Genomic DNA, 22,247 nt, shown 5'->3' with positions numbered 1-22,247 from the left:
TAATTGTGTTTACATATTATTTAAGTTAAACGTGACTTCTAAAGTGCGTCTGTGTTGCGTTTTCCAGGGTTCCTTTATGACTACACTCAGACTTACGATTGCTCCTTCTACCTGGCTGGCTTCTGCTATCTGCTGTCTTCTCTCTCCCTGTTCATGGAGCCATTGGCTCAGCGCTGGAAGGCCAAGGAGAAACTGACCCAAGACAATAGAGCAGAAAGCAGCTGTAGGACCAACGGCTGCTTCGCCCCTGACCGCCTACAGAACGGCGCTGTGTAGGAATGAAACCCGGGGAAGGCCTTGATCTTGAACCAGCATGCTCCTAACTTGCCATATGCTTGCATACCTTGTACCCTGAACTCCAGCTTTAAGTGAGGGTCAAAGTGACCCTTACTTTCTGCAAGACAGAGCTGGCTGAGAGGAACAAGTTGCTGCTTAAGATGTCTAGGAGCATACGGTGGTCTTGATATTGGTAGATTTTTAATTATATTGAACTTTTAAAAGCCAAAATATCTTTATGAAAACATTTTCTCCCCTTTTACTGTTTGTGTCAGAGGTACTGAAGGTAAAGCCCTCCATATACTGTGTCATCCAGCACATTTTAATACTTGCAGTTCCGCAAACCATAATTTATTACAAGAAAATATTATTTTCCAATGCAACAACAAAACTACACTCACTTTGCAGTAACTTGTTAACACGCATCATATTACTGGAAACTAAGCTATGCAGTTGAGTTCAAACCCCCTCAACTGTTTGTTTCTGAGATGACGTTAATGGATGCCTACGTCCACAAGACATACACTGATCTCACTAATATGCACTTTGGGCCACGTTGTGATAATACTGCGTGACATTTCTCCATAGGTTTAACTGCCAGATAATGAAGATAATGAACAGCCACTTCATTGCATCATGTTTCTGTGCTCTCAAAGGCCAAGAAGAAGCAACTTCTTGAGGAATTTATGAGACAAATAAATAATCTCAGACCCTCATAATGATTGTAGATTACATTGCATGTGTTTGCATTTTAATAATAATGCAATGATAATTATTTTGGCTTTTAAATCAATGGGTGACTGTTTAATGTACCCATCTGTTCATATTTATGTCTACACACTACTCTTTGTATGTAATAATGGCCTCTGTTCGTTCTCTAAGTTATATTCTGCATATACTGAGCTGGTGACACACACTTCAGGCGCAGTAGACGTTGAAGTTGAAGCTGGTGGTTTTGCTTAAAGGAACCTTTAACATTGTTTATCTCAGCTGATTTCTCCTGCTTTCCTCACCGGTATTGTAAAAAAATTACCCATATATCTCAAAGTTTCATCATCAGTCATCACATAAACAATGATTCCTCAATTGTTAACTGATCTCACTCTTGAAATGTTTCCAGCATTTCACTTCAAACAAAATGTTGGCTGCCTATTCGCTTCATCCACACATGACAGTTCAACTACTGTCAACAGTAAACACAACTTTTGGTAATCAAACTGATTTTATCACATACACTTCATGATTTTTTGTATTTGGGTGTTTTCTTTTACCACATGTACTATAATTTGAAACAATCAGTTGTAATCTTTCTTTCATCGCTCACAGTGCAAAAGACTTTCATTTGAAATGTCAAAAGAACAGTTCAGTTGCATCTTTTGCAGATAATAGCTTCTGATAAGGGAGAAACTGTCAACGCTGTCAGTCATTACTCTTAATCTGATTTCTAATATATCATGCACCAATCATGCCTGTCTCGTAACTGAACTTTTCTCCGCAGCTCAGAAATTTTTTTCGGCACTTGAACACATTTTTTAACTATAGAAATAATACCAGCTTGTTAAATAAGAATGCCTGCTTGGTTGAGATATAAGTATGCTTTCTCAATATCTGTTTGTCTAAGGGGTGATGGAGCTGATGAGCTCTACTGTGTAACAGGAGTTTCTGTGTGACTGTATGTGATTGAAGTGTAATTTGCCATCATTGCATGTCTGAGAATGATCTGAGCAACTTAAGGAACCAATACAATATATTTTGCTGATGTTGCCCATATAAATGCCGAGACATGGAGCCCCAAAAGACTGGCAGGAAACTGTTTCCCAGTCTATAAATAGTGGTGTGACTTATAGTTTTATTGTGGTTATGTGTGAAAGTTTGTTTGTTGTTGGATCCATCGTTTTCCAGTGTCATGAAAGATTTTGTGTTTTCACCAGTTTGCCTTACAAATGGTACTGTATTGTATCTTTACTAACTTTCCTGTGATGTCAGCCAAAGACACATCAGAAACCCATCTACTTTATGAAGCTTTTGAACAGAATATAGGATTTAAACCACTTCAAGCATCTCACTATTCAGTCTGTTCCCAGTGTTAAGGCCAGAATCCAGTGATACGTTTTGTTATGCTGCCCTCTTGTGGCACAAGAACGGCTCTGCTCTGAGAATGCGTTCTCAATTAGTGACATTATTCCCCCTCAGCTCACTTTCATAATACTGAGCAAGGCCTCTTTGTATTGTTTCAATACCACAGGCATGCACAAAAGCTCTTTTGGCTCACGAGTTGCATTCATCATCAGAGTGCTTTTGTGATCGAGGACCACTGAGTATTTCATATCATAATAAATCTTTAATGAGAACTATTTCATGCTTTAAAACTAGATTTTGTTTTGGGATTATTTTACTTGTTAGTTATAGGCATATTTTTAAGGAAATATATGTTTTTAAAATATATTGAAATTATTTTTATGTCCCTTCAGTGAAGTCTCAAACACCACTAAAAAGAATCTGAGTTCTGTTTGACGGCATTTGATCTCATGTATTTGTTGCTGAAAATGCATTTATGGGTAACACACTGGTTTCTCATTACTCTAGCTTATAGATTTGTCCACTGATAGATCAAACAAATGCTTAACAAATCATTTTTAAGCCTTGTAACAGTCAATTGTAATAAACTGACATGAAACTCAAAGGTCTGTTCTTGAGTGATTCAATTAATTTCTGTATTAATGCACTGATACCAGATCAATCAAGACGACTGGCAACTTGCATCATCAATAACATGATTTATTGAGACATGATTTAGAAACACACACATATAATGCTACATTCATTTAGATATTACAATCATTTTTAAGCTAGTTAAGAAGTATACCCAGGAAATGCTTTTAGTTATTTGTGTAAAAATCCACAATGTCTATCATTACACTCTGTTAATGTGCTGTTAATAAAATCCAGAAGGTCACTTACAGTAGATGACATCTTCATTGTGCATTCATTACCGGCCTGCGAACAAACTGTCCTCTATGGACTCATTGACTGGAACTCTGTAAAGGAAACATTAACATGTTTTAATTGTGGATGTAATCCAGTGGTAAATGTTCACTTATGTGTAAATGATTGTGAGAATTTAACACTGATGAGCAACAATGTCAACGTGACTGCTTAATGTTGAAACTAAGGTGCAGTTAACATTAATAACATGTATGTGTGAAAGTCAACCTAAATCAGATGATGTTTCAAGAAAGTACCACAGGAAGTGATGAACACAGACAGTTTGCACATCATCAATATTTGCAAAATGTTAAGATGTGTCACTAAAGACTTGATTTAGGTAAGAACACTGTAAACCTGTGTACTTTCAGAGAGGGAGTACTGTTAGCCATGACCAAATTTAAATTTCTTCGAGTGTTGGTTTGTGGATTTCAAAGGTAATCTTTTTAATTTGTGAACGTTAACAATTTGTTGATCTAAAAATGGTAAAGCAAACGAGCTGGTTTCCTAAAAAAAGTTCAACTAGAAAAAATAAAAGCTACCGGTAATTATAATCCAACCCATAAATAAATGACTGTTTATTTATTTTTAGGCAGATCTTTATATCTCATCTTTCTCTACATTTTAAAAATGCAAAAATTGTACTGCTGGAAAGAATATTGGTGATTGTGCATGACTGATTTTGATTAGCTGCACTTTTTGACACTAAGATAAATGGCATGCATAAGTGTTCCAACAGGCTTGACCCCAGGGAGAAATACACAATGGCATCACAGAAATGCCAGTTGCTGCAGTGACATGTATGAACAGCATACTTATTTTCACAAGATATATTTCTATTGCATGTTAGTGGCATGTGATAAATGTGCAGGGCCTGGGACTGGACTTGCTTTACATTTTATATTCTCTACCTCATAAACTAGATGCTGTCATTTGTAGTGAACATCTACTGAAGCCACAATTTTTTTCAGAAACAGTCTCATGTCACTGTAATTTTTTCAAATGACCTTTACCCAGCAAGTCATTTATGTAGTTTAAACAAGAACCACTGTAATGCAATTTTTATTTTTGGAGCGTCACTAATATTTTCTGTGAACAGCAAATGCTTGTTGAAGTGACACATGAACTTCAGTGCTCAGAACACAGCGGTTTGATGCAACTTTGGTTCAATGTAAACCAACTCAAATGACACCAGTGAACTCAGACATCAACCCTGACAGAATAGCTAAATTAAATAAATCCTGAATTAAATGCCTGTCCTCATTTCATTTAAATACATATATCTATGTCCAAAGTAGCAACAAGCAACGCCCTCATTCGAACGTTTGCAGCAGCTTTGCAGCCATTCAAAAAGTTTTCAGTTTTTTTTCCATTACATTTTTTTAAATTAAATGTGAACAACATCACCTTCCAGATAATTAAAAAGTTATAAACGTTTATTATTTCACACAATTTATCACCAGTTTTGATGCTTCAGCTACTGATGAAAGCAGTACTCTATGCCATAGGTTATTGTGGGCAGTTAGTGTTAATAGTTAACAATTAGACTGTTGACAAACTACCATCAGTCAAATTAACTTCAATAAAAAAGAACAAAGTAGTGCTAATTTGCATTTGTTGTGGTTAAATATGACAACACTTCATACTTACCACTGCTGCCTTCACCAAGGATACAGACCTGGCAGGCAGCAGCTTTCTCCTTACTCACCCACATGCTGTTTCTACACAGCAGCCGTTCAGCGACACCAGCTCTGTCCTCAGCGTCTTGTGTGCAGGAGCTGATTTCTCTGTAGACTACGACAGAAGAAAGCAAGATGTCCACGGTTCACAAGATGGCAGGCAATCTGTCTGTATCGAAGGAAGGGGGTCCTTCTCAGCACCGACCACAGCATGTTTTTACACTAACATGACTAAAATGGATGGCAGGGTAAAACTGGAAACTTTTTTTCCTGTATAAAGTGACCACAAACTCAAACATCAGTTAAGAGGTCTCCTAGAAGGGTTTGGGGACTGGTCCGTGGTGTGGATTCCTTCCAACGCTGTCAAAAAAGGTAAACACTTTGCCCTGTTCGTATCTCCCTCCCACGCAGCAGCAGACCTCAGAGACGGAGGAGCGTCTTCAGCAGTTTACACTTCTTCACTCGTCTCATGGGAAAAGGTTCAATCAGAAGGAACACAAAGATGAGAGCAAACAATATTCCTAGCTGAGTTCTGGGCCAATCCTCTTGCCTGAGACAAACATTAAGTCAAATCGAATGTTAACTGGCCGAAACTCAATAGAGACAAATCGGCCCAGCCTTCATGTTCGGCCTCTGCAGCGACACGGCCTGAAATGTTGATGCTATGGAAATTTCAGAGCAGTGTAGCCCACAATCTCCTGACCGGAGTGTGAATACTGGCACGATGCTGTTTGCTCCTGCCCTCGACTCCGCTGTCTGCCTCTGCCACAGGCTCACGCGGCAAAATGGATTCTGGCTGTAAACAAGTGGCGGCAGAGGCTCCTCCATCCTGATCAGACGTTCATATGCCAGCAGTAACAGTTGAAGGCATAACAGTGGACCATGGGCGAGTAATTTAAGATGAAACTTAGGAGCTGAGAACAGGCTTGCGAGCAAACAGCGATCCTCACACGATACACGATTCATGTGACAACTCCTTCGAAACACAATAAGGCATGGCAGCTTGTTTCTTCAATTCACCTCCATCGAAGAAACACGTTTCCCTTCAAATGAACAATTTATTAATAATCGGTCACATTGAGTGCCCAAAAGCACTTGCAGTTATGTGAACAGCTTCGCATGGGATCAATGGATTTTCCGTTCCCATGACATCAAAGTGTACATTGCTCATTTTTCCATTTTAAACAGAAGTCATCACAGGTGCAGATGGGACACACTATTTAAAAGCTGCCTCATTAGTGAGGACTCACAAACACAAGGTTGCCTTTAGAGCAGAGGTGTTCAACTCTGCCTTCGTCTCCTCAGGAGTCCAACGTTGATGGTGTCATGTTCACACATTTGCTGACATATTAATGTTTCCAATACACACTAGAGCAAACTCAGTCAATCATAATTCTTGGTGGGTTACTATTGTATAACATACGACGGCAAAACAAAATACAGAATGTAAGCCTTGCGAACACTGTGGCAGGTATGAGTAAGAAATTGTCCAATTTAGACCTCTAACCTTAAAATTTAACATTAAATGTTTTTCTAAGACTTTAAAATTACAGACCTCACTCACTGGACCAATAGCAGATTTTGTTATTCTGTACCAACATTTTACTGACACTGAATATTATAATTATACTTGGCAGACCAACTGGTTTCAGATCAATGGAAGAAACAACACAAAACTAAGTTTTTAACCATTCCTACTGCAGTTTTCCACACTCTAAATTAGTAATGCACAAAATAACATAACTAAAAAAATCTGAGGAACATGTTAGTTTTTGCTTTGCTATGCTATGGGTACTGTTATGGGCTGTTCCTAAGATAGAAAAAAATAAAATCACACGGCTGTTAGTATTTAGCATTCCAGAATTGTGGTAGTTTTTTGTCTTTTTTGTAGTGGACACACACTTTAAGTACATTTTCGTTCTTGCAATTTGGAGGTTCAACACTGATGGAACAAATTCAAGAACATTAACCTGACCAACCTGCGATTTTCAAACATAACTCACAAGATGGGTAACTTAAATCTGTATCTGGAGATGTTTTAAATCCATAATAAAGAAAAAAAAAACATCCCAGCTCTTCAGAACATCAAACACCATTCACCAAACTTATCACCTCATCTACAGTTTATCTGACAAAGGCAAGACAGTTTGAAAATAGTTTGATGAAAGGTGTGTGGCATTCTGATAGAAATGTGTCCCGTGTTTCAGCCTTAAAGATGTTACCAGGATTCTTTCTCCAAAGTGTAGCTACAGACCTAAATCAATTACTGCACATTCACCAAAAACCTTTCAATTGAAAAAAAATTGAAATGCGCACCTTTAACTCCATCTATCAAAGTGATTGTAGTAGAAATATTATTGCACTATTTCAAAGCTTTGAAAAGGGATATTTCTGATTTCCCTCATGCAAATTACCTGTGTAGGTCATAGAAACAATAACAACTATACAACCTCAGGCAATGTAGTATAAAAGTCCAAGAACAAACATGATCTTTCTTAAGCTTGTGTCTGTTCCATTAACAGTGTCAGATGTGGCTTAAACCCTAGTTTGACTTGTGAGGCCATTATTTGTGGTTTTAATGTCAAGATCTTATTGTGTACACTCGCTGCATTTGCACGTTTGCTAGTTCCATTCTTTTATCACTTAGTTAAATTTTAAACTTGAAAAGAACCATTTTTTTTGTTCTATAACTTCTGTTTCAATTGAATTAAAATTTAATCAACAAATGTGCCTCATATTTTCAGTTTTACCAAACTGTGACTGAATGACTGCAGGTTTATGACCTTAACAGTGATTCATACACCCTCTTAAAGTAATTTCAAAAACATACATCCTTTTGTTTTGTAGGAGAGCAAGGTTTGTCATTTTTAGAGGATTACATTGCAACATAGAAACACCCAAGAACCATACTAGTGTACCTCATAATGCAGAACACACAGCATGCAATAGTTACTGACATACAGCAGATCGTTTTTAACATCATTTCAACTTAGTGTGTTCTGATCTTTTTAAGATGCTCCTCGGACCACAATCATTACTAGATAGTCCTCTTCACTTTTAGCCAAAGCTTTGGCAGAGGAATCCAGGAACTGCTGAGAGAAATCACAGGGAGGGAAAGCATGAAGAACCCCTGTGTTGTCTTTATCTCTGCTGCCCCCCACAGGTAGGCTGATGACTCCAGCTGCCTGCTTTTGATTGAGGTAAAACACCAGGTTACGAAGAGGCCGTTGAGTTGATGCTGCAGCATCAGATGAAGATGCATCCTCTGTGGCTCCAGGAACTGCAAGCAGGATGGCATAGCCACCGGGACCCGCCACCTTGATGCGCCGAGACACCTCGTCCAGCTTGGGCTGATCCAGACGGAGTCGCTGGGTGATCTTCAGCTCGCTCACCTGCCTCCCAGTGGAGCCGTCGATGAGGAGGTCGCTGGCTACGTTGTGATCGCCCTCCAACAGATGCATGTTGGCTGGAAAGTTGCTATTCTTAAGTAATAGCATGCCCTGCCAGGCCAAACCCAGCTTGGTGCTGTCTAGTTTGGACAGCTGGCCTCCTTTGGTACTGTTCTCAGAGCGGTCTCTTTTGGCCAGCCCCTTCCCACCGTCACCTGCTTTGCGCTTCCTCTCTCCAATAGCTGAAACGCTGCTGTTTGACAGGCTCTTGTCGGAGAGATTCTGGTTTTTAAGTCTCCTTTCATCCCCTGTCACACCTCTTTCCAGTCCGCCGTGATGTTCACGTGTAGGGGAGGGTCTCTCGCCTCTCAGAGGGCGCTCCGAGTCACTGAAGCGCCCTCCTTCTCTGCTGCTACCCCCAGGACTACCATCTGGAGAAGCACGCCTGCGCCTTACTGTCCTTTCAGTGCTGTCAGGGGAGTGGTCTAGATGGCGTCCATCCTCCATGACACGCCGCTTGCGTGCAGGTTCTCGTGACTGCAGCTCTCGTTCCAAAGACCAGGGTTCCCGCACCCGCCGTTCCCGTTCCAAGTGCTCCAGCGGCTCAAAGGGTGAAGCACGTACTCGATCACGAATAGCCGAGTTTGGCCACTCTGTAGCAGGAAAAAGCTCCCGCTCCCTGAAATGAAGAGGCGGTGGAGTCCGTTCCCTGACCCTCAGAGGTTCAGGGGTGACACGGTGGACAAATGACTCGGCCACCATCTCAAACTGTGGTATTGGGAGGGGCTGTAGGAACTGCTGTTGATAACGATGCTCAGTCTCGGCAAAGTCCACTCTGAGTCTCCTCTCTGGGCCTCCGAGGGGGAATCCCCTCATGTGTGTACACGCTGCTTGTGCAGCATCCAAACTTTCATACTGAATGTATGCCCAAGTGTCACCCTTTCTATAGTCAATGGTTCTTATAGTACCAAAACGGTCAAATTCCCTTGCCAAAGCAGCCAAAGGAACCCACGGTCCAAGTCCACCCACCCACAGGCGAGTGGAGGGAGTTGCCTTTCCGTAGCCTATCTTTAAGTGGTTACGACCCACTACTTTGCCAGACATATTAAGCTTAGCACGATGGGCCATGTCGAGGTTCTCAAATTTCAGAAATCCGTATGTGCTGACTTGCCCTCGGGTGGGTCTTTTAATGTCCACTTCTGTTATGACTCCAAAGCGGTCAAAAGCTCTCCTCAGGTCTGCTTCTGTAACAGTGATGTCCAGATTGCCCAAAAACAACGTCCTGTTGGCTCTTTGGTCATCTTCAGGTGATATGAAATCCTCCTCACGAAAAGCTGCCCGTTCTGCAATGAAAGCCGGTCGCGCCCTGGCTTCAAACAGGGCGAACTCCCGGTCCCGGTCCAGCTCCCTGGGCAGAGGGGGCGGCGGTGGAGGGGGCAGCCGACCCAAGGCCAGCTGCTGCAGCCGGTAGTCTCTGTATCCCAGCCCGGTGGGGGACAGAGGTCTCTGCAGATGTCGCGGAGCCGCGCCGTACAGTTCCCTCTCCACCGGGGAACGGCTCCTCCTCCGGTTCACGTACACCGCCTCGATCTTCAGCGGACGGTCGTACAGCACCAGCCGTCCTCTGGCGTGCTTCGCCGCCCTGGCGTCCTCCGGTTTCCGGAAATTCACGAACGCGATACGTTCGTCGTTGCTACGACTTATCTTCACACTCACGTCTCCAAACTTCTTAAATTCGTGAAAGAGTCCATCCTCTATGTCCTCGTCGCTCAGCTGGGTGCCGAGGTCGCTTATTTTGAGAGTTTTGTACTCACTCTCGGCGGTGGGCGGCTGGACTCGCTGCTCCCCCCGCGAAGCGGTCCGGGCGGAGACTAAATCCAGCGCCAGGCTCAGGTTGTGGTTTTTACCGACGGCGCCGGCGGCAGCGGACAAACCGTGATTATTTCCGATTCGACTATGTCCATCAAACTCCCGCTCTCTTTTTTCGCCAAGCAGACTTCTTCTCGTCGAGCCTCCATCGGGTTTAGTCGAGCTATTTCCATTATTATTCCCACTGGAGACGACGAGAGCCCCCATTTTCTTGCTGGTCGGATGGCATCCTCCCCTGTCTCGAATATCGTCCAAGGCCCGGGAGCGTTTTTTAATCGGCGACCGCTCTTTACCTTTCATTTCAGTCCACACGGAGCCCACACTCGGGACAACAGGACGTTTTAGTGCCGCTTTTTAAAATAAGTGCAGGAAATTATTGACATGAAAAACGGTTTTGTTCACTGACCCTGCAGTAAAATAACAACAGTGGCCATTTTGTAAGAATTTGGTTAAAGATCCGCCCCTTCGATACGATTGGTTAAAAAGTGGGTGGAAAGCTTTGATGTACATGTCAATTGTCCAATGAGACGCTGGCTTGAAAATGCCTTACCTTTTCGTAACCCAGTCAGGACGCTGGACGAAGTTTCCCTTTGTCAGTGCTAAACGCTATAAACACGGTAAGTATTATATATTCAGATTTACAGTTGATCCAGTTATTTGACTGTATCATTGACAGGCGCTACTGTTTTCGTCAGACCCACTCAAATAATTCCACCACCAAGGAAAGACGTTTACCACTTTGAACCACTAGATGGCAGTACTTCCACAGCAGCGCTGAAGATACGGCAGCCGATAAGCCCAGAACGACGCCTCAAAATGATCATAAACAGGCACATGACCTTTCTCCCTAAGTATGTGGATAAAGCAGCTGTGATTTATTTGCTGTATCCACATTTCTAAGTACATAGTAGCCAAACATCAGTCAAGATTGTAAGAGTTTTGTAAAGGATGAAAAGTACAGTAAACTCCCTTTTACGTTTATTAGTAATTAGTAAACCTAATAGATTACATATCAAGTTTAAGGCTATTATACTGAATAATCTGTTTTAGATTTTGATGAGTTATATATGCAAATGTTTTTTCAAGTAGTTTAGTTTGAAAGAAAAGTGAACTACTTACTGTATTACTTTGTTTTCTGATCCGGAGTGAAATGTTTATGCTAGAATCTTGCTAAAATAAATTATCCTGTAGCTGTGTCTGTTTTTTCCATGAAACGTATTATGTGCTTCTGTATATTTGTGAAGACACTGTGTGCACACTGCACAATTAAAGCAAACAACAAATATGCTCAGCCAGGCACTCCTTCTCTTTGAGGTTTTATTTTCCTGCAGAAAAAACAAAGGCAGATACTTCATGACAGAGTGCGTTGAGCTTTCCCCAATCCAATGTGTTTTTACAATGTTTAGCGTAGTGGTGAAGTGTACATTGATGCTGTCTGACTGCTTCAAATGTAGGGATCTATTGTGTCACAATAGCTGCACTTCAAGGCCAAGGTAAATCTTGTTGAGATCAAAGCTCGGAACAGTGAGCAGCAGGCAGCTCAGCAGTTTTTAATGAGCTTTAAATCATACATGTATATAAATATAGATGGATAATTTTTTTTTTACCATTAATGAGGCTAAGGGTATATTCATTCCCAGACTGTAGTGACAGTCTTCACCTAATGACCCTGACACACAGAGTGATTCTTGGTTAATAAGTGCTCGGTCATTGTGCAGTCTTGCCTCACCATTTTTCATTTCTTCTCTGACAAATCTCATAAGGCTTTTGTTTCCTGATGTATTGAGTCCAAACTGATCAAAGCCTTTACTGGACCACTGTAAATTCAGACACAAGTTAATCAGAACTGCCTATTATAAGATGAATAATTGGTTATTTAAAAAAGCAGAATGAACCATAATACATAAATAATATTGTGAGTTTTGTTATTCCAAATTTCCTGACTGTGTTAATATATGATAAATCATTAAGCCACTGAGTTTTCTCTTTTGCTTTGGGATGGACGAAATGGATCTGTTCGTAACCAGCTCTAGATCTAAAAATGCATATTTAAATTGAGCACTGATTCACCATCTGTTATTTCTTCAGCTTTCCTTAAGATGGCCATCGCCTCAATCCCTTATTCCCACTGACAGGTCCTCTTATCTTCTCTACTTAATCTGGGATTCAATCAGGGGGCTATGTAACTGCAGTAAGGACTGCTGTCTCCCAGGGCCTGGCTGGAATTTGAAGCTGTGGGTGAGGAAAGTGTTCCTGATGGGTTTGTGCATTCTTTTATTGAAACCACATGTTAGTAGCTCGCTCAAAACCCCGGCACAGACTAAGGGAATGGCAGTTAATCTGCCTCAGCATGGCTGTTATGGTGAAGGAGGCAAAGGGAAAGATGAACCAATATATTCTGCCCTAAGCCATGCACACTCCTGGGGAGTAAGTGGGCCTTGGAAGGGTTGTATCCACTAATGGAACTCCTTTTCTCTGTTCAAGTTGCATTTTCAATCTCACACAGATTTAAATGTTTGCACATCTGACATGAATATGTTGGTATTTAGTAATTTATGCCAGATGGGGATGGTACCATGCAATTCAGCGTTTCCTTGACAATAAAGTAAATTGTTTGGGATAAAGCACAACAAGGAGATTTCCTGAAAACAATTATTAGGAACACATTCAAAATACATGTCAGACTGAGTATGCCTCAGCAGCATATTCATGTCATCCTCTTATTTAAAGAAAGATGAATGCATATGTATTTATAAACAAAAGCAGGAAGCAGATGAACTGGCTTCAGTGAATAATATGCTCTGGGACACGGTGTCCATAGTTTCTGCGATTATGCTGTAAGTAATCACTTTGGTCGGGCTTGCCACCGATGGCAGATGTGAATGAGAAATGTCTGCCTCAACATGAATCCAGACGTCTGTGGGAAGCTCTTGTTATCATCAATGGTGAAGCGTGGTTTCTCAGTTAGCTCTCCATTAACGAACCTGCCCTGACTCCTTATATATGAGGTGTCATCGGAAGTACATTTGAAGTGACGCCAAGTAGGCTGCACATGCATGGACTTCCCAAACTTAAAGATGCTCACTTCCTACACTCCAGCCTACACAGCATTTTTTCTCAAATATCATTTGTGAGGCAGACCTTTGGCTCAGTCTCATGGTTGTGTTTTTTATTATTCCTGTGGGGTTTTTTTTTTGCATAATGTGAAGTCTAAAATAATTAACACTGATGATGTTTTTGTTCCATTTTCTCAATCCCGTTCCACCATAATACTTTCCTGCTGAATAAATCAGATGCATTAGATGGAGGCCTTTATTAATCATCACACTACAAAGCACAACAGATAAAACAATGATTAATACAATAATTACAATTTTTACATGCTTAAATAATTTTCCCTTTGGTCTCAGCATAGTGACATCAAATTTAAAATGAAAATAAAGTGTTAATATGCTGGGTTTTCGTGCAAGAGGCTCAAGTTGCCCTCAGTGTTCATGAAACACTAATTTCAGGATCTTCTGAAACAAAATGTCTCCAAATGGGCTGATATAAATGTTAGGAGAATGTTAAGACAAGGAACTGTTTATGGGTAAAGAATGGATATGCTTTGGCTCATTCAGTGCATAATAGGCAGCTGGTATTATTGTGGTCATGTAGGCCAGGAGAGAATGCTGCCTGGCTCTTTGGCCTTCATCCGCAGTGCCACCAGGCCCGTCGGCTTGTATTCAGTCTCGGGCCCCTCCATGGAAGGGGACCCGAGTCCTCCTGGGAAGCTGTGGAGCGAATAGAGCCCATTGATGCCTGGATGGTGAGGAGCGTGGTGATGGTGGGGATGGCTGGAGGATGGGGGCATGCCCATAAAACCCTGCAGATTTCCATGGGAGTGAGGGTACGGGCTCATGCAGGACGATGGGATGGAGTCAGCTCCTAGGACACAGCCAGCTCCTGCACCTCCACCTCCGCCTGAAGCTGACCCAGGCCACAGGTTGCTCTGCATCTGAATAAGGAGAGGTTTAGAATCGGACACAGTTATGCAAAATCTTCATAACAATTACTACAATTATTATTATCAATTATTCTGCCTGACATCTTTTTTAGAAATGTTTGATACTTTCTTTTAAAACATTTTATCTCTGTATTTCACATTATCTTTTTATAATTATTTTATTTTATTACTTTACATATCATGTTAAAGAGAACTGCTGTCTTTTACCTGCTAGAGGGAATTAAATATAACTTTAGTGGCAGGCCCACCGACTGCATGCGACAATAAAGATTCTCGAATCCCATAACATCAGCATGCAATCTGTAGTATCAACAAAGATTTTTTTTTTTTTTTAATTCCAAAACAAATGAAGATGGAGATGCAGCGGCCGACCTGATAGGTGTCATGGCGCGGGAGAAGAGAGATGTCGTATGTGGCAAAGTGGTTGCGCACCTCCTGGATTTTCCCGTAGCGTTCCCGTTTTCTCCACTTGGCTCTGCGATTCTGGAACCAAACCTTTCAAATTCACACATATATTAAAAAAGAGCGTTAAGAGGAGCAAAATTCGTCTGTGTGTCATAAACTGTTATGTCCGTCGCGTAATGACGCAAACGCCAGGACGCGCACCTGAACTCGCGCCTCGGTGAGCTCGGTCCTGAGCGCCAGCTGCTCCCGGGCGTACACGTCGGGATAGTGCGTCTTCTGGAACACCTTCTCCAGTTCCTCCAGCTGAAAGGTGCTGAAGGTGGTGCGATTGCGCCGCTTCTTGTTCTTGCCTGACAAGTCTATGGAGTCAGCGATGGAGTCGGAATGCAGTCCGCCGCCCGGTTCCTTCAGTTTCCCGCAGCAGTCGATGCCGATGCCGGGATAACTCATGGTCTTCGGAGCGCCTTTATCTCTGACTGAGGCATGGAGGGCATACATATAAGAGGAGGGGTTTATAAAATATAGATAAATTTGAATTCATGTGAAAATTGTAGCGTTATCAATTGTGGAATGAATGTATTATTTGTTGGGTTTTAAACTGCTATTGTTTTGCAGGAAGTTTAAAATTTCACAGTTAAAATGTTCACCGCTAATTTTCACACCAAACATTTTGACCGTTATATTCTGATCGCAATCCTTTAAGTGATCACATTTACTTCGTCGTTTTTGATGTCATTAGTGCTCCTGCCACTCTTTAAAATAATAATAATTTAAAAAATTTACTTACTTAAATGTAAAGTAAACAAAAATTTTAAATTCTATTTTTTATTGGTTTATTAGTTTTGAAGGTTGAGACAACAGTATGTACTGTGTTACACCGCAAAGCAACAGTCTTTTACAGATTACCATAAATTGAAAATCATCATAGGCGCTGCACTTTAAACCAAATTAGATCGAATTTTTATGATGACATAAAGATCAGCAAATGCTTTGTTTTAAAATGATTTTTTTTTTTTTTTATAAACCCCTGCATGAGGAATTAATCTATACAGAGGAATCATTTGAAGTCCATTTAAAAGCACATTTTTTTGTGATAGGGTGGTCAGATTTAAGAAACAAACAATTGTGATGAAAGATGACAGAAAAATAAGTGCGGTATCGAAGACTGGTGATAGTCCAAATTGCTTTTTTTTCTCCTTCACAATTTGATTCCTGAACTCAAAGTGCTGAGAGGTGATGAACTGTAAGATTCCTGAGAAGAAAAAACACACAATACCTTAATTCAGCCAAAAAGCATTTTGATTTAATTGTCTCTGGCACCCCATATTTAAAAAGAAGACTTGAAGGGCGTTTGCTTGGATTAAGCTCAAAAGACACTAAATGGAAAACAAGATTTTACTTGAAATACAGAAAACAAATCTTTCGGATCACCTTTCAAACAGATGGGAAATTTATTGCCCGTGTCATAACACTCAAATTAACTAAGAAAACATGAGTAAAGCAATGAGCTTTATGACAAGTTTAAATCTGATGGAGCAAATTCTTGTTAGAATTACTAATATTCAATTTGCCAATTCTATTCAGGAGTAAAGGAAAATGTGAAAGCCTTATATGCCTTTCTGTTAACAGACTGAGGGAAGGGCCGCTCCCTCTTTCAGTGTTTTGATGTTGTCCATGTTCATTACATTTAACCCTGAGCTCCAAAACAAAACTCTCCTTCAATTTGCAGGAACTAAATCACTTGGGACAACTGAGACACGACTTTGCTGGTCTCCTAATTCAATATGGGGCCCAACAGAGAGCACTCTTCATTGCGATATTAATTTCCTCATGTCCATTAGATCCCACTTCACACTGTAGTTCATGTTAGAAATATTCTCTGTCCAAATTGCAACCTGGGGCTGCATGGCATTGTGGCTTTCCCCCTGTCAAAGTTCAACATCCATTTAGCCCCCGCTGTTGTGAAATTGGAGATCTAACATGCAAAACACAAGAGGACAAATGAAAATGATCTAAGTTCTAAGTTCATCCTATGGGATCAATTGAATAGGGTAAGAGCGAGGCAAAATTATGAATTTCTAATTGTGTAGTTTCACTTCAGTCTTTGAAATCAATGTTTCACCTTGCTATAAGGAAAATTAATTTTTGTTAAAGCTGTTATGGTGCTGAATCAAACAAAGATGAAAAATAAAGTCAATATGCAGTGACTGCAGCATTCCATGGAAAGATTTGATCTTCAGTTTATGATGCTGACTTAACAAAACAATTTTAAAGTGATAAAAGACTTTAAAAATTTAAATGGTGAGGAATTACCTGAGAAATATGGTGTATATAAATGAATTTATGAATAGAAGAAAATTAAAAAAAACAAATGGATCCTCAGATCCCATGGGGAAAAAAATCATATGTATGCAGTGAAATAATTCAGAAGATTCGGCAGATCAAAATCAATATTCAAAATTATTAAAAATTAAAAATCTCTTTGGCACAATATGTTTTAAGGTTCATTTTGTAAAAATCAAGCAACTAACGGTTTAAACTACTCTATCTAGAAAACTCAACTCTCTCTTGGAAAAGCTTCAATACTCTTGCATGGGAAAAAATATTTGCAAACTTATCACGCCACCAGTAAAATGCAAAAAATCATTCATCAATTAAAACCTCAACTTTCCGTGCAGTTGAGGCAAGAAGGATCCATACACGTTTCCGTTCCTTTGCTTACAAAGAATAAGAATATTTAAGGGCTACAGCATTGTGAGCTGATAAAAACTCACGGTGAAATAAACTCTCTTCGAGCATCTACAGGCTGTCTCTGGTTATCACATGAATCAAGCAAGCTGTTGTATATTATCACGGAAAAAGACGTATCAGCCCTCATGTCTTCTGCTGCTTTTCAAAATCATCAGTTCCAATAAATAAAGAGAAAAACCTCATCATTTATTCAGGATTCAGTTCATCAGTCATTACTTTGACTGATATGAACAGGCCAAGTTGTTTGACACTCTCTGAGCACATGCACACATGCGGCATTCGGTTTTTAAGGAGAGAGAAAACAGTTGAACGAGAAAAGTCAACAGGCTCCAATCTAAAAACATTAAGCCGACTGGCCTTAAAAGCTGATGGCTGACTCGCAACTCAATGACACACCCAACTTGCCGCCACACTGACCTTTAACCTCTCTCATTTTACATCAAGGACTGTCAAGCCAATGCAAACTTGCTGACATTTTTATCACACCCATGCTTTCTAAATGAAACTAACACGTTTACCTTGTTGTTAGCTAAAATAAAAATGATAAATTGTGAAAAATATGTTCCAGAATTGAGCAATCTGGTGAATGATGAAAGTATATTCTCATATTTTATTGATGTATTATTTCAAGTAATCATGTTAACTCCTGTTTATAGGGGATTATTTTTTAAATACCAAAATTAGGAAAACAATTCTCATTATTGTCTATAAGCCAACACATTTTATGGAAATGCAAAAACCAGGGTGAGCCATAAAATGTGATACAGATGTAAATAAAAACATGAAGGTCGACTTGTTGCTTCTGATTTTTCATACTGTTTCATACTCTGCACTTGGTAACCCATAACTTCTTTGTGCTTTACCTTCAGGACTGCTCTCATAGAAGGTCGGCTTGCCGCTGCTTGCGGTCCCCTTCTGGTCCTGACTCACGCTGTCCAAGAACTTGCTGTGTTTGGACGTCGAGGCTGGGGGGTTCGCCGGAACAGCTCCGTGCGTAAATTCCAACGCAGCATCAGCAAACCTACCCGTTGCGCCGGCGTACAGGTCCCCGCGCAGACTGAGACGGTGAGGAAGAGTAGGAGGAAGGTGAGTGGGTTTCTGCAGCTCATCGCAGGACAGAAAGGAGCCGGAGCCGCCGTGCTCCAATCTCGGAGAGTTTTCCGGAGTCCTCCTGCTGGTCTGAGAAGAGAAAGGCAAACAACTCTCCGTGTCCATCTTACGGGTCCAGCAGGCAGCAGAGACAACAGAGACTGGGCGCTGACAGTGTGGGCGCCTGAGTGGGATTTTTTTTTCCGTTTGTGTCCATGTCAAGTGGGTGGGATTTAACAGATCAGAAACAAAGACCCGTGAAACTGGGATTGTGTGTGTGTGTGTGTGTGTGTGTGTGTGTGTGTGTGTGTGTGTGTGTGTGTGTGTGTGTGTGTGTGTGTGTGTGTGTGTGTGTGTGTGTGTGTGTGTGTGTGTCTGTGTGTGTGTAGGTGTGTGTCGGGGACTGGGGGGTGGGAGTGGGGGAGGTTAGAATATCTACCAGTCTGATATAATCCGCCAAAAATTCAATCGCGTGTGGTTTCTGTCCCTCCAATTAAGCACTTAATTCCTATTTCACATATTGTTATGGGTCTAATCACCAAATGAAGCAGGACAGGAGAAGCAGGCATCACACAGCACAGCGCAGAAAATCGACTGAAAACACCCGTTTTGACTGAAGGACAACAGAATAACGCATTTTAATTGGCTTACTTATTTTTTTTCTTTTCTTTTCCATACTTTACGCACAAACGGGCTTCAAAGTTTTCCCACATTTGTCCCATTGAGATTTTCATCCTTTTCCTAAATATTGCAAATTTTTTATACACCCGCAGCAAATGCGTCAGGTTAATGAAAAGCACCTATGATCCCGCTGAATTCAAGCGCGGTGTTCCACTGACAATGAACGTGAACTGCTGCTAATCACAAAATGAACATGAAAGCCGAGGATATCGAATGTATCGCATTAAAAGTACCACATTTACTATTGTGCGGACAAATCTCTCACAATTAACACAGTCAAATAAAAATTAAAATACATGAATAGTATCAAGATTAATACAATGATGGAATGACTGATGAGGTCACGCAAAATCAGAGGATAAACATGATCATTTACTAAACGAATTATTCCAAAAATAAACAGTGATTTCGATCGCTGTCTTCTCATTTCCATGTAAATTGTGACAATTTTTGAAAATGTGATTTAAAAGATGAACATTTTCAACAAAAGTGCGTTGGCAGTCCATAGATTTGTTACAAGAGTAAAGCCCATAAATGTAAAGAATAGAATCTATCTTATCCATATTCAGATGTTGCCCGAAGAAAACGTGGAAATTTCGTAAACAGAAACACTGCAGCATAAATTATTGTTTAATTAAATAGATTCTTTTATGGAATATCCTGAGAATAATGTGACTGTTACTGCAAACAGCGTTAAACCGAAAATATATAAATTTGGATTTATTTATTAGCAGCAGTTTTCGCCCGCAATGCGCTGTTAAAAGTAGTTTAAATACGCGTTTGTAAATTACTCTTATAAATTCACAAAAAGAAATTTACAATACGTAAGCTCTACTTGAATTCATACGCATCATTCGTTTAATAAATGTAGTAAAGTATAAAGGTGTTCCCATAACATCAACAAGAATATTAATTTATAAAAATAATAATGATTATTACTAGTTGTATTTTTATTATTGTCATAATTAGTCGTTGTTTTTTTTTAATTTTCATGTTTAAAATACAAGGGACACTCATATGCATTTCATTTTGAAATGTTGTAGAAAAGACCAACCATGAATGACCGAGCCATGTCTACTGTTCTTTGTTCCCTTCGCTGATCGACATGTTGAGCTTCTAGATGACAGTGCATCAATATTTGGTAAATTACTGCCACAATATTGTTTGTGTGGATAAGAGACATCAAACTGTGTGCAACAGCAAATCGGTAGAAAAACAAAAGAGTAGTATGTTATTATCTCAGTTATGTGAGCAAATACAGTAAATCACTGCCTATTGTTAGATGAATAGATGAAGGAAGGAAGGACGGAAGGAAGGGAGGAAGCAAGGAAGGAAGGAAGAAAGGAAGGAAAGAAGGACGGAAGGATGGAGAAAAGGAAGGGAGGAATGAAAGAATGAAAGCATGCAAGCTTGAATGAAAAAAGTGTGAATAAGTGTGTGTGTGTGTGTGTGTGTGTGTGTGTGTGTGTGTGTGTGTGTGTGTGTGTGTGTGCGTGTGTGTGAAAGAGAGACAGAGAGAGAGCTCATCCTGCTTGAAGCCGTTGAAAACATGATTTCAGACAAGTCTCATTGCTGGATCTTTTTGGCTTCGCCTTCTCCCCAGTGTTTATCTGTTGGTTTGCTTTCATAACCCATGGTGTCCACAGGCCCTAAATAAAATAGTAAAAATTTATAAAGCATAACAACAACAACATTCTTGATTCTGTTAATGTCCATTTTTACCTATAGGCACATGCCTTAAATCCAATTAAATGAATAATTGCAAAAAAACAATGAAACCAAGTGTATGAAACAAATGACACTTTTAAGATCACTAGAATTTTAAAGCAATATAAGACTCCAGTGTTTAACGACACTACAACAAAACTAAAGCTACATAAATGCTACACAAATCCATTAACAACCTGTCTCAAATTCTGTCTCAAATCACTTTATTTGTCATATTTTGAATGACGTTTTTACTGCAATATGCATCAAAATGCAATTTTAACTACATCCTTAGCTCAGTGTTAGTGTTTCCTCTGTCTACAGATTACTAGTTAAACTTCTTTAGCATCCGGCGTTCGCCTTGATTTTACTTCATAATACCATGACCACCTGGTTGTCTTCATTATATGAAAACCTTGAATTAGGTTGGCATAATAAATAATCTGTTAAATTTTTTCCAACAGTTTTGTTAAAGCACGCAGTCAATTTTATGCTAAATCAAAGGTCACTTTTAACCAATGTGGAAAAGACAAAACATTTGATTAAACCTATTATTTTTCCTTTTGTATTACATCTGAATCAACTTCCGCCAAAATAAATAAAGATGTTATAGTGTTTAGAATGTCTGAGAGGGTTCATTCACTGTCAAATTTTAGTTTCTGTGCTATTCACTCATCTTTCATTTGTTTGCAAGTTTGCATTAAATAATAAAATATTTTAAACACAATATAAGTAGGCCTCTTTCCCATACTGTGTTTCACTTTATGCGTAAGAATTCTTTCCAAATTTAAACCTTCGTGTTGGCTAGCAATCAATGGTTTCCTTGCTATTCTTTTTTAATAGGGTGCAGATTTCCTGTATACTCTACAGAATAATACTGAAAGTCTTCAAAATGATGGAACCAGCTAAACAATAATTATGTTTGCCATATCATGTAGTGAGTGACAGTTTATAAAATGCAATATAATTTCTTAAATTTGGTTTAATTTTTGCTCGCTTATTTGACTGCTCTTACTGTAAAATTAAGAACAATAGTATCTGAAATTAAGGCAGAAAATCTCCTTGGTTGTTGACACAAATCTTTATTTTATTTCTTACCACACAATTCAAAACTAAATGTTGGACTCAGCAGTAAGAAAAAAAAGACTTTTGATACTGACATGTTATCTCTGATCTGGACAAACTTGTCTAAACACAGAGCACTTACCACGTTCAGACATGGTGCCGTTGGTTAGGGGACATCTCATCATCTCTCTGGATACCTGAGGCTGCACGCCGCTCAGCTGATGGACAAGTGTGTAAACATGAGGTCCATTTGGGCTAAGAGGCCTCATAAGCCCCATTTGAATCCATTTTGAAGGCTGAAATATCAAAGTGTCCTCCGTACATGTTACATATCGAAATGTAGAG

General features: G+C 40.0%; 3 protein-coding genes across 7 annotated transcripts in view; 1 reads left to right on the top strand and 2 right to left on the bottom strand.

Moving 5' to 3' along the window:
- Window positions 1–288, top strand: part of slc16a4 (solute carrier family 16 member 4) — a 37,870-nt gene extending 37,582 nt beyond the window's left edge. For all 5 annotated transcript variants that reach the window (XM_068327297.1, XM_068327287.1, XM_068327278.1 and 2 more), the window contains one exon: window positions 68–288. In XM_068327297.1, coding sequence (XP_068183398.1) covers window positions 68–276 — 209 coding nt within the window. In that variant the 3' untranslated portion in view covers window positions 277–288. The remainder of the gene's footprint in view (window positions 1–67) is intronic.
- A 7,646-nt stretch (window positions 289–7,934) lies between these two features.
- On the bottom strand, window positions 7,935–10,815 carry rbm15 (RNA binding motif protein 15). Its single transcript, XM_068327248.1, has one exon. The coding sequence runs from the start codon at window positions 10,496–10,498 to the stop codon at window positions 7,949–7,951; it is 2,550 nt and encodes an 849-aa protein (XP_068183349.1). The 5' UTR covers window positions 10,499–10,815; the 3' UTR covers window positions 7,935–7,948.
- A 2,687-nt stretch (window positions 10,816–13,502) lies between these two features.
- Window positions 13,503–18,622, bottom strand: alx3 (ALX homeobox 3). The gene is made up of 4 exons (XM_068342714.1): window positions 18,224–18,622; window positions 14,811–15,085; window positions 14,577–14,699; window positions 13,503–14,195 (listed from the first exon to the last, which is right to left on the bottom strand). The coding sequence occupies exons 1-4, from the start codon at window positions 18,573–18,575 to the stop codon at window positions 13,848–13,850; spliced, it is 1,098 nt and encodes a 365-aa protein (XP_068198815.1). The 5' UTR covers window positions 18,576–18,622; the 3' UTR covers window positions 13,503–13,847.
- Between the last annotated feature and the right edge of the window lie 3,625 nt (window positions 18,623–22,247).

This window comes from Antennarius striatus, chromosome 2, assembly GCF_040054535.1.
Source record: "Antennarius striatus isolate MH-2024 chromosome 2, ASM4005453v1, whole genome shotgun sequence".
Taxonomy (NCBI): Eukaryota; Metazoa; Chordata; class Actinopteri; order Lophiiformes; family Antennariidae; genus Antennarius; species Antennarius striatus.
This window is presented reverse-complemented; position numbering and strand designations above follow the sequence as displayed.